Below are 26,360 nucleotides of genomic sequence, written 5' to 3'. Positions count from 1 at the left end.
AAGGCTTCTGTTGTAGGCTGGAGCATGGGCTGAAGCTGAGAAGGTACAACAACCTTGTAGAATCATCTGTTGCTTTTAACTCCCCCGTTGCAGGATAGATTGAGAGAGTTGTATCCACCAGCGCTGCAGTATACTGTTGCACTCATGTTGCAGCGTTGGAGAGCTGTGATGAGAGAGAATAGCATACAGAGGTCTTGCCAAGTAATCCATTGCTAACATTGCAGTTCAGAGGTGAAACTCTGGCTAGCTGATCGCAGGCAAAAGTTCCCTATATCTTTCAGGCTGCAGTAAAGGGCAACCTATTAATATTGCCTCCTGCCAGGCAAATCAAGCACTCATTTGCATGCAGAAGCCTTGTGCTCCATTGACTTGCATGGTGACTGGTCTGCATTTTTAAATGTTCTAAACAAGCAAGCAAGCTTTGCACATGGACTCAAGTTAGATCAAGGATTAGCCTTTGATGCTAATTTTTGTTTTTTCCAACCCCAGGCTCACACCCAGGGATACAATGCAACAGTTTGTTGAGGAGCCCCCTTGTTTATATGTCAAATATACTACTTCCTGGGACACTGGCAAATAAAAAAGGACAAGGCAGGAAGAGCAGAGAGGTCAGATTTAGTCAAAGTCTGTCCACAAAGGTCAGTGCTAAAGGAACAAAGAGGTGTGCTCTTTTTTCTGAAGGTACAGTGACAAAAAAGAACAGGAAACAGGAAGACAGAGATTAACTGGTCAGGTTCCCTAATAATTTATCAGTACATTTGGAAGGTGTCAGGGAGTCCCATTAACTTGGCTGGTTTCACTGACTGCTCTCCAATGCCTCACTGTCCAAAGTACTTAACTATAATAAACAGCATCACAACAAAACACCAATAAAAATCATTAAAGCATAAGCTTCATAATTTAGCATACAGTTTAGCCTCTCCATACTTGATGTGCAGATTGCTGATTGCGATTTATTCCACCCATTTATGGATGTCACATGAAGGCGTGCACTAGATTTATTACGGCGATATTTCATCCATCAACAGTTTGACTGGCAAAAATGGGCAGTTATTACCAGAGATAGATGTTGGGTGCTTAATTTAACCTTAATTTTCAATAAATGGCTTGTTTGCCACTCCATATATTTTAAAGATTATTTTAAAAATTGGCAATGTTCATCAAGATTTAAACCACAGCATATTGACAAGTATCTTGCAGTTACAAGCATCAGATTTTGATGCAAATGTTATTGATAACATGCAACTATTAGATAAAGCTCTAAATGCCACAAGCTGCAGCACAGGGAAGGGCAGCTCTGGATTAGAATAAGAGGAAATGATGCCCCAGTCTTGGGTGTGGTGGAGCTATGACGGGTCCAGGACTAGGATAACAAAAAGTGAACCAGAGCATGTGAAGCCTTGGTAAAACCATAAAATAGTAAAAACATGGCCATAAATTAGGACATGCCTTGGGTGATGGTTTGGGAGGGGTGAATGTTAACAGTATCAAGATGGCTTGTGCCTTATTTTCATGATTGTTCAATTCCCATCAGGCAAAAGGATCCATTACATTCAAAAATAAATGATCATTATTTCCACCAGGCATTTTTGTCCCTTGGCTGAACAGACCTATCTGTGTAAACACACAGTTAACAGCTGTCACAATGAACTGTATTAAGTGGTTCAGGTGGTTTGATAGGTAGTTAGATTCCCTTTCCCCTTCTTCATACCACTTTGTCATTATTTTACTCCTTGCTGAAATGCTTTATTCCCTCCCATAATATCTTTTTATCTATTGACTTTTTTTAATGAATGGTGCAGGAACTGGGGATCAATACATATCCCCTAAAGATGTGCTGCTGTAAATACAAACCCACTGCCTTACCTATTTCCCCTTTTATAAGCTCTCCACATATGGTTGTCTGCCCCAGTGCCAAAATCTCCTACCTATTTTTAGTATCCATAAATATACCGGTAATTGTGTGACGCTACTGAAACTGGTGGCTATCATTTATATACCAACAAAACAGAGGCCTATAGAAATGTATTTTGACCAATGAATTTCCATGGGCTGCATTCAGCTAAATCGTCGCATTAGCAGAAGCCAGTGCAATTATTCCTACGAGTGTGGTGGGCTTCTCCTTTCCCTCCCCAAGTCCTCTTGGGAGTGCCAGCTGAACCCTGAAAATAGCGTGGGGAGAGGGGAGGAGGTGGTAGCTTGTTTTGTTGGGCAAACAGAAATGCTTATGCAGACAGAATGATCTTCTTAGTGCTACCAAGAGAATAGTGAACTTGAACTCACTAAATTGAAGAAGGGAACATTTTACTATTCACCCAGGCTTCATTTTCAGAACACAAGTTATTTCAGCCTTTTATACTTAGGGATGGATGAATCTATATATTTCTAATCCACATATTTTCCAGTGAATTTCACTTGTATTCCTTCAAAAGTCCTTTAGGTCCTATTTCTGAATGTATCTGATTAAAAAAAAAAATGGCATGAGAATTCCTAAACATCTATTTAATTATGCATTTTATCACAAATACTATTTTAAATATGTACTTTATCTCACTGAATGCACTTCTAAGTGTATTTTATCATAAAATATGTATTTTAATGCATTTTGGTGTTTTTTTGTTTTTTGTTTTGTTTCTTGCCAAGAACTGTATCATAACATTGGGAATGGTGTGAAATCCAAAGGACAATTATGTTCTGATCCACACATTAGTGCAGGAGGCGAGAATCAAGTTATTTTGCATTATAATTCTGCAAGTGTCTCAATTTATATCCATAGTTTTAGAATATGGATTACATGGCACAATGTTTCCCCCTTGTGGTAGGTGTTGCTATGGCTTTCAGTTTTCACAATAATATAAAAGTGCATCATTTATTAAATTTTACTTCCCTCCTTTCCTATGAAAATTATAGATGCCACTAGAAAACACACTATTGGCATCACCACAATACAAACACAGCAGTAACAACCAGTTCATCGATGAGGTTAATTTTGTGCTAGTCTTCTTCAGTCTTATGCTCTTTCCTTGAAGTCTTTTGTGATTAATGAGATTATCACATAGGCTTTCCTTAATAGATAATGGGGAAATCCTATTTTACATAATGAAGTGAGAGGAAGAAAGGAGAGGAAAATTATTTAGCTCCTGGTTATACTGAGAGTAAAACAGGTACTTTGTCCTTTTCCTGATTTATATCTGGTCAGCAATATTACCCCTATTATTTATTTAGTAGATTTATATCATGCCTTCCTTCCTTCTATCCTGGAGGTCAAGGCAGCATACATGGGGTTCCCAGATAGCTTCCTATCCAAGTACTGACCAGGCAGAAGCCTGTTTACTATCAGCAAGACAGCTGTATCATGTGCCCTCATGCCTGTTGCTACTGTTATTTAGCACTTCTCTTCTGGAGCAGCAGCAATGTGCTGAATTCTGTGCAGAGCTCTTTGAGAGCAGTTGCTGTGACAGCAATACTATGCAGTCTGGGCTACTTTCATTGGGACTGCAGCCATAATGGTGAAAATTGCTGAGAGGAACAGAGCAAAAATTCACAATGGTAAATAAGCTCATTTTAAAGCTTGAATTGATTCAGACTGTTGTGTTTTGATGGTGGTGGTGAGCTTCCTTGATTCCATCCTGGGCTCAAAAAATAGTTTGTTTTGAAGTGATTGTCAGTCAGCCATTTAGATCACAATATAACCCCTTTCAGATCTTCAGATCTTCTGTGGTGAGTGTGCATGGGGAGGGGGACTGTGTACATTACTCCTGGCTGAGTCGTAAGCCCCCAAATTCCCAGCTTTATTTTTAATCAGTGTAAGTTTCCAACACAGGTGGAAACAGAGATTTGAGGCAAAATGTGCAGCCACTATGATCCTCATTTGTTCTCTGAAGAAAAATCGCCTACTCCATACCTGTGCCCTGTTCTTTCCCCATGAGATTGTGGAAGCCATTTTGGATGCCACACTGTCACACTGCACTCTCACTTTGAAAAAAAAATGCTTCTTTTCAGGGTGACATCAAGGTGTGGGTCATGTGATTCTCCCGGGAGTGCATCATGGAAGATGTGCACCACAGTTCTGAGTTTCCATAAGTTTGGACGGTATGCTTTTAGCCAATGAATGAAGTCATGACAAAGGTTGACATTTGGGTAAGCAGACAGACCCAATTAGACAACGAGAAGGCTTGAGTAGGGTGCCCATTGTCTGTGCTCCTTTCCTATAAAAGTTAGTCGTAGATGCCACAGGAAAGCCCAATATTAGCATGGCCACAACTCAAAACACAGCAGGAGTTTTGGACTACAGCTCTCATTATTCTCTTCTAGTTTATCTAATGGACAAAGATGATGGAAATTGTATAGCAGCAACATCTGGGGACTCAAGGTTGAAGAATAGTCTAGGCTAACCATCTGCAACCTGGTGTCCTCCAGATGTTGTGGATTTCGACTCCCATCAGGTCCTGCCAGCATGACCAACAATCAGGGACATGGAAGTATGAACAGCATACAGTGGTACCTCGGGTTACAAACACTTTGGGTTACAAACATTTCGCTTTACAAACTTCGCTAACCCGGAAATAGTACCTCTGGTTGAAAACTCTGCCCCAGGATGAGAACAGAAATTGTGTGCAGGCGGTGCAGTGGCAGCAGGAGGCCCCATTAGTGAAAGCACACCTCAGGTTACGAATTGTTTCGGGATAAGAATGGACCTCCAAAACGAATTAAGTTTGTAACCAGAGGTACCACTGTACTCTTTTGTATATATGTACATATGTATGTATGTACATGCACGCACACATGCACGTATACACACACACACACGCGCGCGCGCGCGCGCACACACACACACACACACAACACATACCAGACTTCTTCCTGGGACCTGAAATTGTGGCTGCTGCACCAGTTCTGTACTGTGTTGGTTCCATAGCTGTCAACTTTCATATTTGAAAATAAGGGATCAGCAGCCTCACCTGTCCCAGGGAGAGTCTATGGGATATCTAACAATCTGGGATAGCAGTGGGAAGCAGCGGGAAACAGCGCTGGAATAAGGGAATTTCCTGCAAAAAAAGGGAAGGTTGGCAGCTATGGTTTGTTCTGGCTAACATGGGTCTGATGGTTGGAGAGCACTTTGGCAACAGAGACAATTTGGACCAATAGGAAATAGAGCAACAAACAGGAAGAGCTAGTCCATCCAGCATGTCATCTCCTTGTCCCACCATCTTTGACCCAGGTCCAATCTGACCCTGCAATGGTGGCAGGTGGCATCATTGTCATTATTCTGCTGGTGCCACTGCAGCTGCCATGAGCAGTGAAGAAGAGAGTACTAAGGCATTCACCAGACTTTGCTCTCACCACCACCACTACTCTGCCATGTGGCCCATGGGAAGCTCCAAGGCAGGGAAGTAATCAGGAGTGGCAAAGGAAGAATTTGCATTTTTCCTCCCACTGTTGGAAACATACAGTGCTATGGGCCAATCCCTGGTGTGCCTGCAAGTGTTCTGTATCCATGCACAGAATAATAAAACAAATATTAATTTTAAACAAATGCATTCACTTAATTAAACAAATGAAATTAATTATTAATTTTAAATACCCAATCTTTCCTTCCTGCCTTCAGGTGCTTTTTGTGAGGGAGAGACTAGAAAACAAAATTTCAGCTACATGCCCTTCTACATGAGCAAACATTAAAGAAGAATAGCCTGTTTTCCAGTTGCAGGCAAATTTAAGATTCTGATAGTCTAGCCAATAAGCGGAACATAGTGAATTCTGTAACTTAAATGTTAATGACCACTAGAATGTGCTTCATCATTGGGCTTCAGGCTTTTTTTTAGCCTGATGCTGCTGGTAAGACAGTTCCTGAAGTCTACTTTGTATAATTCCTAACTTGATTGGCCTTTGCAGCAGGGCTAGTTGGCTTATTAAGAACACACTAATTGAAGAATTCTTGTCATCCATCAACTGACTGTCTCAGAGGGTAGGCCACTGATCAGTGGGTTAACTAGGATCTATTGAACACAGCTTAGCATTGTTAAATCAGTGAACAGTTTATTATTAAACCACAGAATAGCCACAGAACAGTATGGCAGACAGTAGCAGACAAGGGGAAAGAGGGATGATTAAGAAGAGAGTACTAATACATTGAAAAGTAGGAAAGCCACCCACACCACTGAGCAGCCTTCAATGACTGCCAACTTGAGAGCTTTTAAAGAGGTGTTAGAACTCTGGTAAACCTAAAGTCAGAATAAGAAAAGTTGGAAGAAATAAGTCTCACAGTCCTCTGTTATTATAGTGCTGTACTGGTTTGTTCTCTCTTTTCCAGGGTGTAGATTGGTGCTGCAGGCCTGCATGCGACCGGAGAGAGGACAACATCAGCATCATGCATTGTCTGGGGAGAGAGATCTTCAAGATTTAAGGACAAGGGACAGGGATCTGTTAAAAAGGGCAAATGCCTTAAAGGAAATCCGAAGCACATTAAGGCTTCAGAGCCATGTCTATGGAAAAACCTCACAACTTTAACTGAAAAAATACCATGTCTACCCAAAGAAGCTCATCATGGTGTACAGTATCTAAGGAACATCTCTGCAACATTAAAAAAACAACAATTTGCTTCAAACTGTTTTTAATATTGCATTTTAAAATTACCATAACACAAGAGAACAAAAGTGATAAACTGCTAATTAAGGGACAAACTGTAGGGGGTGCTAGAATCCCAGCTAAGATAGCCTAGGCGCATTCCATTGTTAGTGATGTGATGATTATCAAAGCTATTTGTGAAAGCATATGTTAGTCATAGCAATCTCCTTGGTAATAGAGATCTGGAGGATTTAGAGCCTGCTCTGTGCTGAGAAAGTGAAATGGTGCTCTCTTTTCTTAATTTGTCTGCCGCGATTGGCATTGCTGTGTGACAGGTACAAGGAGGGCAAGAATGAATTTCCAGATCATAGGTAGTTGCCTTATACCAGGTTAGACTGTTTGTCTAACTAGCCCAATATAGTTGTTGTTGTTGTTGTTGTTGTTGTTGTTATATAGTTGACTCTGACAGGTGGCAGGAGGTCTCTGAGGTCTTGGGCAGAGGTCTTTTCGTATCAATTCCTATGCTGTTTGATCCTTCCAACTTAGGGTGGGGAATCTGTGGCCTCCAGAGGTTTTGAATTACATATTCCATCATACCTGACCACTGGCCATTAAGAATTCAACAATATCTGGAGATGTCAAGGTGTTTTCCAGGTGCCCAGTCTTAGAATCACAGAATCATAGAATCATAGAATCATAGAGTTGGAAGAGACCACAAGGGCCATCGAGTCCAACCCCCTGCCAAGCAGGAAACACCATCAGAGTCTTGTTGGCACTCTGAGCATGCCTCTTAACCCAGTGACTCTTCTGTTTTCCTCCATAGGTGGCTGTGCAAAGAATAATAGAAATGTAAAGTTGGAAGGGACCCTGAGGGCCATCTAGTTCAACCCCTTGCAATGCGGGAAATCTTAATTAAAGCATCCAAGACAGACGACCATCCAACCTCTGCTTAAAAACCTCCAATGAAGGAAAGTCCACAACCTCCCAAGAGTGTCTGTTCCACTGTTGAACAGCTCTTAGTGTCAGAAAGTTCTTCTTGATGTTTAGTCGGAATCTATTTTCTTGTAACTTGAATTCATTGGTTCGGGTCCTACCCTCCAGAGCAGAAGAAAACAAGATTGCTCCATCTTCCATGTGACAGCCCTTTAGATATTTGAAGGTGGCTATCATGTATTTCCTCTTTTCCAGGTTTTTCCAGGCTCAACATTCCTTTAACAGTTCCTCATAAGGCTTGGTCTCCAAACCATTGATCATCTTGGTTTCCCTCCTCTGCACATGCTCCAGCTTGTCAATATCCTTATTAAATTGTGGTGCCCAGAACTGGTTGCTTAGCATGCCAACCGATTGTTTTGGAAAGCACTTCCTTAGCCAACTATGGTCTCCAAATGGGTCACATTTTGTCCCAGGTAACCCATCAGAAAACACAGTTCTTCTGAGGGGAATCATGTTGTCCAACATGTTCAGTTTGTTCCAGCTGCTCCATGCCGTATTTCAGGACAAGTCTCATAGAATCATAAAACTGTAGCGCTAGAAAGGATCCTAAGGATCATCTATTCCAACCCCCTGCAATGCAGGAATATGCAGCTATCCCATATGGGGCTCAAACCTGCAACCTTGGTGTTACCAGCACCACACTCTAATCAACTGAGCTATCCAGAGGCCCTTTGTTATGTAAGTACTTAGAGCTCCTCCTCATTGGAACTTAAAGTCAATTAACTTCAGCTGGTTTGGGACAAACAGCTTACATTACATTTCCAGCAAGAACAACATAAATATGTAACCAAATAACTCCATATGATATAACAAAACACACACGCACAGTGTTACTCCACACAGATTACATAGTCAAGGGGAGGAATGCTTTAAGATCCAATTTTACCTTGGGGTATTGGTGCTCACTAAGAAGTAGATTGGCATCTGTACAGCATTAGTACAAAATGTTTCCTTCTTCATCTCCTTTATTTACTTCATGGCATGTTTTCAAGAAAAGTCTCACAAATCTTTGGTTATGTTTTCCATCCTATCACTGGCAGGAGACATGAAAAAAGCTGATAGCCCTGCCAAAATGTATAGCCCACTGTGGTCTGTGCTCTGTAGTCTTAAAAGACCACCCAGAGCATTCTGGGACACTATCCAAAAATTTATGTCTAGCTGGAAGTGTTTTTGACAGCAAATTCTCATTTTCAGTTGTACAGAAGCGTTCTGCACATTTGATTTAGCACTGTGGTGGCAAACCAGGGGCGCTGTGGTCTTGTTATAAAAATCCTGTCATTCTTGTTGATGCACTTACCCTATTGTAGAGCAATGAGATGAGGTTCAGCTTGGGAGTGCCCACTTCAACACTATGGAGCTTGTTGTGCTCCTTGGTTTTCCTCAGAGCTACAAACAATGATGTAGGCTGGAGGATGGCTAGACTAGAAGTGGTGCAAGATCAAGTGTGAAATCAATGGAACAGTGTTTAAAACATGCCACCATGCCTAAGATATAGCAACAAGGGCAGCAAAAAAGACCTAAATTGCTGTCTCTGTTGCACCCTCAAATAGTCAGTGAATGGGATGTTGGAACCCCAGGCCTGCTGTGATACGTTCACAGGTTCAGGTGCTGGTAATCATATTTAGGGGACCCGGGTGGCGCTGTGGGTAAAAGCCTCAGCGCCTAGGGCTCGCCGATCGAAAGGTCGGCGGTTCGAATCCCCGTGGCGGGGTGCGCTCCCGTCGTTCGGTCCCAGCACCTGCCAACCTAGCAGTTCGAAAGCACTCCCGGGTGCAAGCAGATAAATAGGGACTGCTTACTAGCGGGAAGGTAAACGGCATTTCCGTGTGCGGCTCTGGCTCGCCAGAGCAGCAATGTCACGCTGGCCACGTGACCCGGAAGTGTCTCTGGACAGCGCTGGCCCCCGGCTTCTTAAGTGAGATGGGCGCACAACCCTAGAGTCTGTCAAGACTGGCCTGTATGGGCAGGGGTACCTTTACCTTTACCTAATCATATTTAGACTACTGTAATGTGCCCTGTATGAGGTTTCTCTTCTGGCTGGTCCTGCAGCTTGTGCAGAATACTTCAGCCGGAGTAGTGAGTGCTAACCCTTACCAAATATATATCATGGCAATGGGGTACAAGCCATAGTAGTAGTAGTAGTAGTAGTAGTAGTAGTAATGTGCATATGGTGCCTACCCTATGGATCATATTTGTGGCATCTCAAGCTGTGGGGCAGGACCACAGTTCAGAGGCAGATCTTTGGGTTTCCTACCCCAGAATAGACCATAAAGGACAATTGGTATAAAGCAGCTTCCTTCCAATTTCATTCTGGATATAGGATTGTATCGAAATCTGTTGCTGCACCCACATCACCCTTTCCAAATCAAGATGCAAGTGCGCAAAAGGGACTCTTCCAAAAAGACAATTCATTTTCCTCCCCTTTCACATTTGCAAAGCTAAAGCTGTGAAGTCCTTCCCTTCCTCTTACTTTCCTGAATGCTTTCCTGAACATGGATTGTTGGGAACACTAGCATCTCTAGTAATGTGAATAGAGGAGCAGTAAATTTGCATCCCAGCTCTCTTAAAAAACACAAAAAACCTGCATGCTGGAGTGCCCTTGTTAAATTCATATAAAAAGGACACATGAACATTAACTGCAACACAAAACAAACTGTGATATAACCACAACCTGAGCAATAACCATGTCAATATTGCATGATTACCTTTGCCACCATTTTATTATGGGGCCAAAAGCACCCCTAAGAATTTATATCACTTGCTCAATAGCTCACCTACTACACTGTCCTTTGCCTGCAAGTCTCTCAGGCCGTCACTGAATAAAAAACATTCTCTTGAATAACCTTGTGAAAGTCAAGGGGCACACGATTCTCTTGCATCTGATGAAGAGCTGCAAAGAAAGAGTACAGTCTCTTCATTTAGCTTGTAAAAGCTGCAGACTGGAAGAGAGTTTAATTTAATATGGTGTGTGCATTAAGAAAGAAAGAGGCTGAAAAACTGAACACTTGAGTGTGCTGGTGCTTGTAACTGATCGTTAGGCCTAATTGGATAGTCTGACATAGTCAGAAAAGTAACATTAACTAGGATTAGGGGGAGAAAAACACCCCTCAGAATCCATCATTCAAAAGGGGAAGATCCCCTCCAGCTGTAGTTTATTTAAAGTAAGCACAGTCTAAAGCAGTGGCAATATCATTCAACAGGAAAGAGAGTGTGGCTCTTCTACAAGAGATTTACTGTTTAGAACAGCTTCGCTGTGAAGTCACTAACATTTAGAGCACAACAAATCGGTGTTTATGTAGCTACACCACAATGAATGACAGTCTTTATGAACCTTGCAAGCAAAACTTAGTAGAGGCTGACAGTACTTGAAAGGAGAGAAATGTAGAGTTACTGGCACCGGCAGCTCAATAGGAGGCCCACCGTATTGCATGTCAGTGCCAGGCTCAGCCCAGAGGCATACAAAATAGGTGGCATCTTTTCCTTCTGTGCATAGATTCTGTTGGCCAATGTTTGTGTTGGCTTGGTGTTTCAAAAGCCTATGAACTCTTACAAATATTATTCAAATAAAACATATAAAATGTACATATTGTGACTTCCTAACCAATATGTCAACAACTGTCGTAAAAAGATACACAGCCATTACAATTACGGGACTATCTTCCATTCTGCAAATCCTTCTCAGTATACATGGCTTTTGCTGTCAAGAGAATAGGGATGACAAGGTATTATATATCTATTTCACTAGACCGATTCCTGCTGGAATAGCAACGTACAAGTTTCAGAGGGGTAGTTGTTGATAGTTTTGTTGCAACAAATGCAAAAGTTCTTATGCAATCTTAAACACTAACTGGTTTATTATGGCATAAGCATTAAAGGACTAGAGTCCACTTCATTGGATGCATGGAAGGTTATGACAAATTGGCAGATATATAAATGGGCATTGATGTAAAAGATATAAAATTTTAATAGTGAGGCCAGAAGTTAGGGATAAAATGCTAAATGTATGAAAATAAATACTGTAGTGATGATTTACAAAGCAGTGTTGATAATAACATAAGCTTCCTGGTACTGGCACTGATAAGACAAATAACCATATTGCTAAGACAATTAAATCCATTATCTCGATTCAGGCCACATGTGATGAATCAAGCTTCTACATAACAACTCATCTACAAGTTTGTTTTTGTAGACTCATAGACAGAAGGCCTCATCAGGTATTTGGATTAGGTGCTAACACACAATGGGGGCTGTGGGAATGAATGAGCATGCTGGCTGTAGCCATCCATCAGCCTACATGAATTGAGAACGCTTTAATTATGCCTGATTTGTGCAACATGGAAGCTTGTATATTTCTTGCAGAGTTTGGAATGACATTACAGTGGTGCCTCGCAAGACAAAATTAATTCGTTCCGCGAGTCTCTTCGTCTAGCGTTTTTTTCGTCTTGCGAAGCAACCCTATTAGCGGCTTAGCGGCTTAGCGCTATTAGCGGTTTAGCGGCTATTAGCGGCTTAAGGGATTAGCGGATTAGCTGCTAAAAGGCTATTAGCGGTTTAGCGGCTTAGAAAAAGGGGGTGGGGAGCGGAAAAAAATCTCAAGACTTGCAAGACATTTTTGTCTTGCAAAGCAAGCCCATAGGGAAATTCGTCCTGCGAAGTGCATTGAAAAACGGAAAACCCTTTCGTCTAGCGGGTTTTCTGTCTTGCGGGGCACCACTGTACTTTCATAACTGACTACTTTATAGCCTGAATCTAATCTGTGACAATGGTAAATGAAGTGTTGTTAGTTGACACCATTTATGAGTGCAGCTACAACTGTCTATTGCTGCAACTTGTATTGCACAAGGGGCATAAACTGCCTAGGTACAGCTACATGGTTTAAGCCCTTGCACAGTATATAAAAGGGTGCACGGCATGACATTTGTAGGTGACAGGATTGGCAATGTTATCTGACATCTTTTCTGGGACACTAGAACCAGAACCTCTCCTTGGCACAACACAAGTACTAAAAATTATGACATTCCCAAAATATTACCTTAAACAGTATTGCTACTCTACTTTTCTGAGCAGTAAGCAGTTGCAGGGGTTCAATGTGTACATGGGTTTAATTTCCTTTGGAAGGAAGTCACTGGAATATTTGAATTTATTTACAAATCTACAGCTAGGCATAGGTGGATGCAAAACCTAGAGCACTCCAACAAACAGCCAAAGTAAACTCACTGTCCCAGCCAGCCCAAATGCTGTTAGTTTAGGGACCAAACTAATCTCTCTGTCTCCAGGTTTTTCTCAATCTCTCTATTTCAAGCCATAAGCCAGCAGCCTCAGGAAGGTATGACCAGAGTTGGCCAGCAGGTTTAATCAGCTTTAATAAATCCTTCTGGCACAGCTAGCTCTCTCGAGTCCAAACCCCAAAATGTATACCATTTATAGTACAGTACAGTCAATGCAATGCATTGGGACGTGGGTGGCGCTGTGGGTTAAACCACAGAGCCTAGGACTTGCCAATCAGAAGGTCAGCATTTCGAATCCCCGCGGCAGGGTGAGCTCCCGTTGCTCAGTCCCTGCTCCTGCCCACCTAGCAGTTCAAAAGCACGTCAAAGTGCAAATAGATAAATAGGTACCGCTCTGGTGGGAAGGTAAACAGCATTTCCGTGTGCTGCTCTGGTTCGCCAGAAGAGGCTTAGTCATGCTGGCCACATGACCTGGAAGCTGTACACTGGCTCCCTTGGCCAATAAAGCAAGATGAGCGCTGCAACCCCAGAGTCGGCCACAACTGGACCTAATGGACAGGGGTCCCTTTACCTTTACAGTCAATGCATAGCCCCATAGCAACACATTACATATGTTAATGCTATGCACCCAAATACCACAACAAACAGCAGCTGTGCAATACACTATGCACAAAGCTTTATATAGACACCACATCATTTGTTCTTCCAACAAATTAGCAGCTTGTATACTGCCCCCCTTCTACCACTTAGACATCCACACAGAATATGTATCACGTAAAGGAAACTGGACTTCCAAACACAAGGGATGGAGAGCAGTCTATAGACAACACAAGAAAACCACTTGAACAGAATAACAGCTGCTCACCCATTGATTATAACATTCTTGACTCACTGGTGTTGTTTATCCCTAGTAATGTCTGTCACCTGAAGTACAGTCAACTCATTTGAACTATCTTTCTTCTCTAGAAGCAGAAGGGGGGAAAATCAATCTGTCCCTTCTACTTCGATTACAGAAGTGAGAAATAAAAGACCTTCCAAACCATCAGATGACCCTATATATTTTACTGATGTGTTTATATATTAGTGGCAGTTGGCAAGGCTGCGGACTGCCAAGCACCTTCTGATGACACATAATAAGCACAGGTGTGGGGGGAGGCTTGAATGAATGAATGAATGAATAAAACTTTATTTGCATAGCCAACAGGCCATAGCATCAAAAGACAAACACCAACAGAAGTACATTACAAATATAGTTAAAATCTTGTGACCTATTAAAACCCTAGGTAAATTAATAATCTCAGTACTTAAAACTTGGCAGAAGTAATAAAATAATAGTAATAAAACATAATGATAATAATCATAAAAACCCAGGCGAAGAATCCGGGTGACCACACTGATATCATTCAGATACCAGCTCTCAATCTCATTGCTCTCTCGATAAATTTGGCAACCTTCTCTGTTGTCGAGCTGTTCTGGTCGGCTAGAAGTGAGCACAATTTGGCTTCGCAAGAGCGGCCGGGGATGGCAGATAGGAGCGGCGTGATGGTCTCGTCCCTGAGATCTTTATATAGGGAGCAAGACAAGAGAACGTATGACGCCGTCTCTACATAGCCAGCTCCACAGGGGCAGAGCCGGTTCTCATATGGAATTTTTTGATATCTACCTTCAAGAACAGCTGACGGTAACATATTTAGTCTGGCCAATGTAAAGGCCCGCCTAAGTTTTGGAATGGTTAAGGTAGACAAATAAGGTGCCCGAAAATCAAAATGGGAGGGGGGCAGATAAGCATACCAAGCACTAAATTTCTTAATATAGGCCAGATTATTCTGCTGCTCAATATCCTTCAAGCGCTGATCGATAATGGTTTTTGCCTTGGGGAGACCCACTTTCAGGAGATGCTGTGCTTGTAGGCCACATGTAAGTAGTTTTTGATGCACTACTTTGGACCACCGACTTCTATGAGCGTCTCGTGCTACTAGAGGTAATAGTCCGGATGGGTTTAAATTTAAACGAAGCCAATAGTTGAATGTTCTTATCCAGGTCCGGGTCTCGACGGAGAGGAGGCCGGTCTCCAGCCGTAGGGCCGCATTTGGTACGCATGATGGAACGGCTAGAATCTGTCTTAGGAATTTAGACTGGACCGTTTCGAGTGTGCGGCAATGATTTCCCGTCCAGATTTGGGCCCCGTAGAGTAGTTGTGCCAAGGGTTTTGCTTGAAAGACCTCCAAAGCTGCTGGAATATGTCTGCCCCCCTTCGTAAAGTAAAAGCGAGACAGTATTTTGACGCTTTGAGATGCTTTTTCCCTAGCATATTTATGGTGGGCCTCCCAGGCCCCTGTTGACTGGAAAACTACTCCGAGGTATTTGAAAATTTTGACCTGTTCTATTGGCTGATTGTCCATCTCCCATCTGTGATGTCTGTGTCTCCTAGCGAAGACCATGACTTTAGTTTTTTGGTGATTAACCACCAATTGATCTCGGGGGGAGGCTTGCATGTGTATGTGCACACACATACTCACAAAGGCCTGTGGTGAATAATAGAACAAAAAGCTCCTAGAAACTCCACAAATCAAAGTGCACAAAAAAATAAACGAAGTAGTTAAATATCTCATTAGAAGGGCAAAAGATAGGAAGGGGGTGTTGCAAGAGGGTTTAAACAAAACTTCAGAGGGAGAGGGAGAGAGAGAGAGAGAGAGAGAGAGAGAAGATTTTAAAGTTTTAATGCATTTAAAAAAAAAATTAATTAATTCAGTTTATAAGCCAGCCAATAACAATAGTTCTCTGGGTATAAGTTGTTGGTTATTGTTCCATTTTTCCTTATTCTGGTTGTGAACTCTCTCATATTCCTCTGTCTCCCTTTGACCAAGGCATGCTCTCTTTCAACCTGTCCCACTTAACATTTCTTTCCTTTGTTATTAGCCCAGTCAGACAAAATTTCCAGACAGTTCCATTGATACTGGTACTCAGTTATTTGCTGCTCTCTTTTCTTCCCTTGCTTCCCAAGCACAAGGTTGTTTAGGTGGTGGCAGCGGCAGCAATGACTATACTCTCCTTCATTCTGTGTTGCACCATGCTCGCACACCAGCCATGTTGTATTATGCCATGTTCCCATGGCAGCCATTTTGTAACTGGTACCAACAACATTTTCTCAGTATTCAAAATGTGCCCACTGCTCTAAAAGGATTGGCAACCCCTGCCTTGGTACAGTGTTCAAAGCACGTAAACCAAGCATTTGTCATTTTTTTCTCTGTCATTTTTTTCTGTGGTATGCAATCCTGATTTTATCACCAGTCTTCCCAACATGCTTGCCTTCCAACTTCACACACTTTGCTTCACTGAACTAGACAAAGTATTTTTCTAACTAACAAGTGCAAATACTTACTAAAAAACTGGTTGTACGATGAGATACACAAAATACACAAAACACCTTTCCCTTGTTTAGACCTCAGGATAAATGAAAACTGCTTAGCTAGAGACAAAATGGACTACAATGAATTGTCATCAGTAAGCAAAGTGCAAAAATCAATGGCAGCTAACTGTTAAAAGGTGGAAAGTGGCAGAATGAATTTAGCCTTTTTTGGTGTAAAAATTATCATGAAACCCCGGTGCAAAAGGACCATGTCAGCTGCATCTTATATAGTCATTTGCGTAGTCATTTTATACATAAAATTTTCTTCCTTGGAATCTTTTGAATCATTCTCCAGGCTACTATCTTCCAGGTTAAGTGAGGCCACCACAGGAGGTCAAATATTTTATTGTAACAGGATATGGAATTCACAAATGCCGGAATAATTTTGCAATAAAACAAAATGTTCAGGGCTTGTGTACTATAATGAGACATATGAAGAACCATTAACTTGTCCCTTTCATCTGACTGCCATCTATCTTGATGTCCCATGGCCTTGAGGTTAACTGTATTTGCAGTGGGTGAGAATAATAGACACATTACGAATACTCGAGGTAGGATAAGACTCCCCAGCATAATGAAGAATTAATGATTCCTAATTTGTCTAGAGATACAGGATGGATGTCAGATCTGATGGATGCTTGCTGGGTGAAACAAGTTTGTCCTTTCTTTGCTCATGGTTGACATCTTTTCAGCAGCTAAACATTAAAGTCATACTTGTGCCAAACACTCGCAGTAATACTGGATATATTTTATTGACATTCTGCCTTCCGTACAGGTTATGACAATTAATAGGTATCGGCAAGGAATAGTTTCCAACAGAGAAAAGGTTAATTGTTTTGCTACATAATCTAACTCCAGGGAATCTTTCACTCTGCTGGAAAAGCCACCTCTCATGATGCAACAGAAGAGAAGCCAGATGCTTCTTATTTGATAGGACTGACCCTTATTCTAGATCCCTGCAGCTCCTTAAACAAATGACCTTCCTGAAAGAACACTGCGGCTCTAGTGGAGTCAGCGTCAAAGATTTCTAAATTCTCTTATTTTTGAAATAGTGTACTCACAATCTTGGTATCCTGGATATGACAATATAGACTGGTTGAGACCATTCCCATTTATCCATTTATTTATTTCCACCCTGATGCTTTGCAAAATGGTGATATGTAAGTACTTTTCTAAATGAACTAAAAATAGCTGCACTGGTTGCCAGATTGTTTCTGGGCCCAATTCAAGGTGCTGATGTTAGCGTTCAAAACCTATAATCACTCAGGCCCCAAATACCCACAAGACTGCCTCCTTCCCTACTGACCCTCTTGAGTGCTGAAAGGGGGCCATCTTGGTAGTTCCTCTGCTCTCAGAGGATCGAGAGATGGCAGCCCAGGAGAGGGCATTCTCTGTGGTGCACCCTAAGCTGTGGGACTCCTTCCCCACAGAGGGGCATCTGGCACCTTCATTATAAAGCTTCAGGAGAATGCTGAAGATGTACTCCTTTACCCTGGCTTTTGACATCTGAGGTGTATGTTTTTAGGACCCACCTTATTTGTATGATTGCAAATTGTTTTAAATTGATTTTAATATTGTTTTAATTTTTTTAATGCTATAATCTACCCTAGGACATTAGAATGAAGGACAGGTAATCAAAAAAGAAAAAACTCAACAACAATCCACTTTTCCTCCCTCTTTAATGCAGATGCACTATTTCCATGTTGTTTTTTCATTTTCTTTTGCAGAAACAGTAAATGTGGGTTAAATGGAAAAATAAGATCGGACAGCATTTCAATGAGGCTAATATTGTGTGGACACTGTAGAAAACTTCCATGCATGAGCGGCACTACATCCACAAAACACTGCTCTGTGGAAGCACCCATTGCAAATTAAAAGTACTGTACTGCAGTCTTATTGTGCCCTTTATTATCAGTGGGTTTTTTTAAGTAGTCAGCATGCTGCGTAAACAGGAACTCTTCTCTTTTCAGCATATATCCCTTCCGTCCTTGAGGGCCATATGACACAACAAGCTCAGTAGCATGTAGCTTATCCCTGGGAAAGTCTTTCCCCCTTGTTCTTTTTGCTTTAAAAATGCAGCTATGGACTCTACAAACCAAAAGAGAAGAACAGCATGGGGTGAAACGTGCTGTTTCCTCAGTCAAAATCAAAACTGCTTTTTGCACTACATAGGTAGAGATACACACCCCAGCAAAAAGCAGCTGGGGAGATTTCAGCAGAAAAATAGCACAAGGGAAAGAAAAATAGCACCTGGGTTTCCACTGCTCTTTGCAGCTTCGACGGCTGCAATTCATAAAACAAAACAAAGAAACCAACTATGAATCAGGTGCCGCTTTATTTAAGTCACTGGCTTAAATGCTTCCTTGCTTTCTGTTTTTATTGTAAAAGGAGGGGGAAAGGTCAAAACATTCTGGTTGTTCACATGAAAAAAATAATACTTTGATTTTCCAGGAAACTGCAAAAGATGAAAATAATAAGAAAAGAAACAAATAAGCTGGGGGGGACGGACGACATCTCTGGCAGCTTCTCCCCTTGCTTGCTCCATTTGCCCCCAAACACCCACCTGACCATGTTAGCCTGTTCATTTTCATGTACGACCTGGTGTTACAATGAGTACAAGCATGGATGTGGTACGCTCTGCTGCACAGAGACCCGGAGCCCATTTCCACTAACCTTGACCTGTTGTAAGCCATCAACCTCCAGTGAGACTTGCCTCTGCTACACGCTGTTGCTACAGAGAGAATGGGGAGGGGGAAACCCACAAAGCATGTTTATTCTTCCAAGGGGACTTACGGATGGCTTGCCCCTATGCCACTCTAAATAGAAAGCACCATCCATTCAATTGCATTGGCTTCCTCCTCCTCTCCCCCCACCATCTTCTTTCAGGTACATTGCTTCTCTTCAGCAACAACTACACATGCCCTGTTAGGGTTGCATGCTGATCAATTAAAATTACTTCTGCTGAAATACTTCTGAAGCCAGTTGTCTCTGTGCAAAGCAGGAAAACAGTGGCTATAGGTGCACAATTTACCAAAGCTTACAGGGCAAACGGAAGCATAGGAAGCTGGAGTAAATTATGCTGGCGTAAGTAAAGCCAGCATAAAGTACACCAGATCCAGAGCTCAGTCAGGAGGCTCAGGAAGGGGGGATGCCAGTTGAACTGGCTGCAGGCACCCATATCAGGTGCGTACAAACTGTGAGGCTGGCTATAGATAACTCATGGGAAGTGGCACAGCAAAGGAATCGAAGCAAACAGGAGATGGAGTATCCCCCATGTCCACAGCGATGCTCACCACAGTGGCAGCCAATCACTATGCATCACAAATCCCAGGCACACCAACCGCACACCCCTGGTGGTGGGAATGGACAGACAAGTGGGAGGCCAGGCAGGCAGGCACTGTTGGAAAATTCCATTCCACCTTTAGTTGCAGACATGGAACTGTTGCATGTCACATGTCTGTTTACATACCAGCACAGTCTGCTGGGAACTTCCGTTGTGCGTATAGCTTTTGCTTCTCTCTGTCTCTCTGAGACAAAGAGAGAGACAACATGTTTCTTTGTCCTGATTTATGATTAATAAATCTGTAGTTGTAGTATGCTTCCACAAGCCTCACGCCTATTCTGTGTACGCAGTTCGTTCGGCTGATATAGTGTGCCCTGGCTTTGAAGCCCGGGTCACTGATTTACGTCAGAGCAGAGGCCGATGGGTCTTTGCAGAGGGGCGGCTGGAAGGAGACGACCCAGCTGGGGATAGCCAGCTGGCCTTGTGACCCTCTGCATACCGACAACAGGCACTACATTGGCATTACTTGTGCTTGCTGTATGCAAGGCCTGCCTGGGAGCTGACAGCCCGGTGCTGAAGGGGAGCCTCTCCGCCATGCAGTCCCACCACCTGCTCCTGCCACAATAAGGTGCTGGCATCATGTTCAACTTTGGCCAGTCTCCGTTGGGCCACTAAGGCTGGGGGCATTCTCTTCCCAGGCTCCTGTGGGACAGTGTGAGCAGGCACCTCTCTTTGGAGCAGGTAGCACAGCTCAGAGGCTGGGGCAGTGGTGGCTGCTGCCCAGAGGATTCCCAAGGGAAAGGGAGGGGGGAGGAAGCTGAGGAACACTCCACAAGGGAGGGTATTCGAAAAAGGGTGATAGGCTGCCAGCTCTGTAGGCAAGGGGTGGCATAACTGGGCCCCTGAGCCCCGCAGGGGTGCTGCAGAAAGAATGTAGTTGGTCAAGGGAGCTGTGGACTCAAAAAGGTCAAAAGCCTCTGCCCTAAGCACATGCTTGTTTTGCTTAATGGTTAATCCACCCCTGCTGCAAGGAATGCAAAGCACATGGGGAAATGTCAAATGGCAGCCCCCTAAAATATTTTATTGGGTACTCCCAAGGGACCTCGGTTGGCTCCTGTGACCCTTAGGGACCCTTCTAACTCTATGATTCTATGATTCGTACACTGAATCAGAAAAAATGATTAATATGCTTTGCTGCTATTAGACTGTTTATTTGTTGCACAAAGATCAGAGTACTATCATTACTGGGGATGAAAACTTAAGATGGAGCAGGGTATGCAGCATATTGACAACTAGGACTGTCCTAGATGTCAGGGGATTTTCTGTTTTGCACATCACAAACTCTTGGAAGCAGAAGGAGAAAAGGGCTCTCTCACCTTCAAAAGATACAGACGAGTGAAATGTCAAAGGGTAGCCTAGAAGGGCAGCAAATTTTAATACCAGAAGAAACAAAGGGTACTAAAGTTATATGCTTCCATATTTAGAGAAAGAAAGAACAGAAGGAAGGAAGGAAGACATCCCTATATCCGGTGTGTGATTCTGGCTTCCAGTAAATTCAATAAGAAATGTTAATAGCAAGCAAGGAATAAGAAGACTGTGGCAGAACTCTCTGCAGCAGCTGCTTGTGCACACACTGCCCCGGCTGCTTCCATTCATCTCCTTACTTCTCTCTTCCCCACTGGCTGAAGCACACAATGGATCAACTACTTTGCAGTTGAATCTGGGGGCAGGGGGGAATGCTGAGATCTCTCCTTAGTAAAAAGTGAAAGCAAATTAAATTAAGACTGCACAGTCTTGCAAACTTGGGAAATAAAATCAAATTTCCCAAATCAGATAAAAACAAAATCAAGAGGGCAATTAAATGTTCTGTTCCAAACTGAAGAAGGTATAATAGGTTTGCTGTTTTAAAGTGAACATGGCATGCCAGGATACAAACTTGGACAACTCCACTCTTGTCAAATAGTTCATTTTAAAACTGGAAGCTACAAGAAACATTTTGAACAGCTTGCAACAACATTGTCAATAGCTTTTGAAATGAATAGATGAATAAGGTGTAAAGAAAATTATCATTGCTGTTATTCAGCCAAATAGCGCACATTAGAATAAAAAAACCCTGGTTCAACTCAGTCCATTAAAAACCATTAATCCAATACATCAAAATATTCCTCTTCTTTCTTGCATAGATGCAAACAAAAAAAATATTTAATGGTTAAAACTAGATCACTTTTACAGTGCAATCCTACTATGCATGCTTACTCAGAAATAATGTCCACAATTTTCAATGGATTTTATTCCCAGGTGAGTATCCATAGGATTATGGCATTCAAATAGAGCATTTTCTCTCTCTTGCCTGAGGAAGGAGCTTGAATGCAAAGCACTATGAATCAAAGCTCCTTCCTCCATCCCCCTTGGCTGCAGGACCAGTTTTGTGACAGGGAGCTATCTAGTGCAGTGGTTTTCAACCAGTGTGTCATGGCACCCTGGGGTTCCTTGAAGGATGGTCAGGGGTCACACGGGCAACACTGACCTCTGTCCCTCTTTCCTTCCCTCCCTCCTCTGATACCCTCTTGCATCTTTGCCTCTCAAAGGCTTGCACACAGCTGTTTGTTGCAGAGGCCCTGGCTACAAGCTCCACAGGCGAATGATGCCCCTGGGGCTGGTCAGGGGGTGCTGGCTGCCAGGAGCTGAGGGGCCTCAGAGTAAGCAAGCAAGGGGATGAGGCAGCCAAGCCAGCTAGTCCACCAGTCCTTGCTGTTGGGAATGGACAGACAAGTTTGAGGGCCCTGTGGGGCAGGGGGGAGGGCACATCACTTTGGGACGGGGGGAGGGGGAGGACACCTCAGAGACCAGGGATTGCAGCAGCAGCTGCCCGGAGGACTCCCAAGGAGAGCAGAGAGGAGAGGAGGCTGAGGGAGCACTCCACAAGGGGGTGGTGTTTGAAAAGGGTAAGAGGCTGCCAGCTCTGCAGGCAAGGGGTGAGATAACAGGGCTCCCGAGTCCCGTAGGGGTGCCACAGAAATAATGTAACTGGTAAAGGGAGCCGTGGACTCAGAAAGGTTGAAAACCTCTGTCCTAGCAAGGGCCCTTTCAGATAGCTGTGCTGCAAAACTGGGTTATATTCAGTGCTCCCCCCAAAAAAAAAATGTTTAGGGGTACTCTCATTTTCCTGCTCATATTGAAATACTGCCCCTCAATGAAGCCAAACTTAGATTCACAAAATGTTTAGGGGTATGTGTACCTCTGCTTCCCCACAGAAAAAAGCACTGTTATATTCAATAATTTTTATGCACATTAAACCCATTGAAACCAATGGACCTAAGTTGGTCATGGCCATTGATGCCAATGGGTTTATTCTGGGTAAAGGTTAGTTGAATACAGCCTTTTATCTTCTGTCCTTTTCTAATAGGCTGATCATATAACAAGAATGCCAAATAAAAGAAAGACTGGTAAACAGAACAATAGACTCAACCCTTTCAAGGTGGAAAATAATTCATTTGACCATGGCTATTGTTACATGTCCTGTGACCTCTGAGCAATGAGGGGTTTCAGAGGTCCCTCCATGTACCTTGGGTTTTGGTTTCCTTGGAACAGAAGTCACTAGAGTTTGGTGACATTTCTCTGTTATAAGGTTTCTTCATATATATATCAAGACAGAAGGCTCACAGCATTAACATTCCAACAGATCCTGCTTCTCCATTAGGTTTCTACAGGGGCATAGCACAGCCATAGCTGTCAGTTTTGCACATAAAGCAATTCTGTCTCTTTCCAGCTCCACTCCGAAGAAGAGGAGTTTGGATTTGATATCCTGCTTTATCACTACCCGAAGGAGTCTCAAAGCAGCTAACATTCTCCTTTCCCTTCCTCCCCCACAACAAACACACTGCGAGGTGAGTGGGGCTGAGAGACTTCAAAGAAATGTGACTAGCCCAAGGTCACCCAGCAGCTGCATGTGGAGACGCAAACCCGGTTCACCACACTGGCTCTACCAATCTATTGACTACCAATCTATTGTACTCTTTCATATGGACACACCTTGATGACGTTACCTACAGCCAGAAAATTTAGAAGATATGTCCCCTTCCATGAGGTTTTCCAACTATTAGTTTCTGTAACAACTAACCACCTGTATTTCACCAAGTCTTCTGTAAGGCAAAGGTTCATTATTTCAATTCAGGTGTATCTATCAGGCCAAGCCTGTCCATCCAGGTTACCTCCTTAGAGTTATTCTTCTGTAGAATGCAATCATATAGGTGTAAAATCACAAGCTTGGAGAGGACCCCCCCAAAAACAATTTAGTCCAACTCAAAAATTAAAACACTATTAGGAGACTTACGTATTCCTTTCTCTCTCTCTCTTTGGCAAAGAAGACTGATATGCATGACAGAGACTGGGAAAAATCAGCTTCAGCAGGAGCCAAAAATTATCTTGGATTTTCAAATACTGGCAGATATATATGCTCTAATGTTTAAAATTTGGTCAGTGGGATCTCTATGGTAAAAACAGAACTGGCAGCAGTTCATTTTTGTGCAGTGTGATAAAGTGCACTTTTAAACTAAAAAGTCTCAAATACATTTGCTGATCTCACCACTGAGCAACCATAGTCAGCCCCTGTAAGGCCACACACTATGAATGATTTACAGTAGTTGTTTAAGCAAAAGCCATAAGAAAGTAACAGAACAAAGGTTGATATTCAACTAATAGTGCAATGCTTACCATGCCTACTGAGGAATAAGTCCTATTGAACTCAAAGGTGTTTACTCCCAGGTAAATGAGATTAGGATTTCAGCCTTAGTCATATGGCCCTCTAATTTTACCATTAATGCTGCTGCAGTCTTTTGGACATTTACCTAGGAGTGAAGCCCATTAAATCCCTTGCGTGATGGGATAAGGATCTGCTGCACCATCTGGATCCAGTTCCTCATTTCTGGGCTAAAGCATTATTTACATTCTTCTAAGTTCCTTAGGAAAGAACAGACTTTTTAAATAATGGTTTTGTGGCGCCTTGTTGAATTACTTTGAAAACTATGAAGATCAGGAAAGGCTGAAGAAACTTGGATGTGTTTCTGGAAAGGGGGAAAGACGGTTGGTTACAAGGCACCCATAATTTCTGCTATTGGGGAATGGTTGCCTTTGCCTGAAGAAGGAGGTTCCACTCCAGTCTTGGGAAAGGCAAAAGTGGAGCCTTTGCTATTGCTGGGATTCAAGAACAGCATGTTCAAGGCAAGGACTCTGTATAACCTTTAAAAATACCCTTCTTGTGAATCTATTGTCTCTGACCTTTTTGTCCCCCTTTCAGGTTATTGCTTGCAAATTACAGAAGACAGCAAGATCTTTTCTTGGGTGCGAAACCTACTGAAATTGCAGGGTTAACATTTAGGAAATCAGAGCTAAAGCATTAATAATTCACTGCCCGCTGTCATGTATATGTATATATATTCATACAATCAGTGTTTAGTTTTAAAATAATAATAATATCTGATCAGTTATGTAGATGAGTGGTATGTGCCAGTGTTAACTGTGATCAGGATTAATCTGCCCACAAAGTCTGTCAGCATTTCAATACAATGGAAACCCTGGAGATTTACAAGGCTGCTAAGATCTTATGTTTTATTGGAACAATGTATAAACCTGACGCTTTCGTTGTTCAGCAGGTTTTTAGGAATTCACTGTTCTCCTGAAAGTTCCAAATATGAATAATGCCAAACGACACCATGGGAAAAGAGTTTCAATACCACAGGGGAATGGGAGGAAAAATATTGAAATCTGCTCATAGCGCAGAAGAATGGACAGGAAATTATTGCAGGAGTTCCACAATAAAGAAATTAGGGGTGACTTCAGAGATTACAGCTAGTCAAAGATGATACCTTCCCAAACCTATTCTTCCCTCGAGGCCTTTGGCTTAACTCCTCACTCCCAACCAAAAAGTAGGGATGGGGGAGGACATGCCAGTGTAGTGAGGAACAGAATCAAGGCATGAACAGAGATATTTCCTTCAATCTATCTTGATGGGATTCCCTATTTAGCAGTCATCAGAGATTTGTAATATGAAAAGACCAGAACCTGTACCTTCATGTGTAACAAAATTAGCCCAGAGATGAAATGGTAATTCATGGCATGTGGTTTGTTTCTAAAACTGATGATTCTACTAGCATTACTAAAAATGAGTTTGTCTGATTGTCTCCTATACCTTGTTTTCTTTTCCCTTCCTCACTTCCCCAGCCCACACACTCTTCTTTCCCCTTCCATCTACCAATTCAATTTTGTGAAACTCTTGTCTCTTCTGACATTCATCATCCCTGTCCATTCTTGATGGAGGGTGCCATGATGTCATGTCTGCAGTCTTTCCTTACTGTAAGAAAACATAAATTATTTTCTCTTTTCAATGTCATGGGCCCTGATGTGGACTTGAGTTTCTCTACCTCAAAATATATATTTTATACCTCAGTCAATTCTTACTCTGATTTACGAGTTATCAGATGGCACGTGTGTTTTTTTAATGAGCTCAGACTAAGCTGTATGCATGTTGATCCCCACCTTAAGTTGTGTCCATTGGACATGAGACATTTTGTGTCTGTCATTAAAGCAGTGAGTGGCCCAAGGCCACCCACTGAGTTTCATGTCTGAGTGGGGATTTGCATCTCGACCTCCCAGGTCCTAGTGCAATACTCTAACCACGACAACATGCTGGAATCGGGCATTTTCCAATTTATCACCCACACTCTTCACCACACTAGTTCTCAGTACAGAGGTGAGAGCTGCAACATGTTACACGAGGACAAATGTAACCCCCCCCTTTAAAGTTAGCAAGAATTCCTTTAAAACAATTAATCAAGTTGCCTGTTTATGAGTTCAGTACTCACTACTTTTGCCTTTGTTTTTGTTT

General features: G+C 42.5%; 1 protein-coding gene and 1 long non-coding RNA gene across 3 annotated transcripts in view; one reads left to right on the top strand and one right to left on the bottom strand.

Moving 5' to 3' along the window:
* LOC310679403 (uncharacterized protein) overlaps window positions 1–6,917 on the top strand; it is a gene marked incomplete at its 5' end in the record, with an annotated part of 107,145 nt that extends 100,228 nt beyond the window's left edge. For both annotated transcript variants that reach the window (XM_083444644.1, XM_083444645.1), the window contains one exon: window positions 6,311–6,917. In XM_083444644.1, the coding sequence (XP_083300770.1) occupies window positions 6,311–6,403 (93 nt within the window). In that variant the 3' untranslated portion in view covers window positions 6,404–6,917. The remainder of the gene's footprint in view (window positions 1–6,310) is intronic.
* Window positions 6,918–9,637: 2,720 nt separating this feature from the next.
* The window catches only part of LOC310679416, a 53,560-nt gene continuing 36,837 nt past the window's right edge, over window positions 9,638–26,360 (bottom strand). Inside the window, exon 3 of the long non-coding RNA XR_014512232.1 lies at window positions 9,638–10,447. This is a non-coding gene — a long non-coding RNA (uncharacterized lncRNA). The remainder of the gene's footprint in view (window positions 10,448–26,360) is intronic.

This window comes from Podarcis tiliguerta, assembly GCF_965153285.1.
Source record: "Podarcis tiliguerta genome assembly, chromosome: 6".
NCBI classification, from domain to species: domain Eukaryota; kingdom Metazoa; phylum Chordata; class Lepidosauria; order Squamata; family Lacertidae; genus Podarcis; species Podarcis tiliguerta.
The sequence above is the reverse complement of the archived record's forward strand: the minus strand, read 5'-3'. Positions and strand labels throughout refer to the sequence as shown.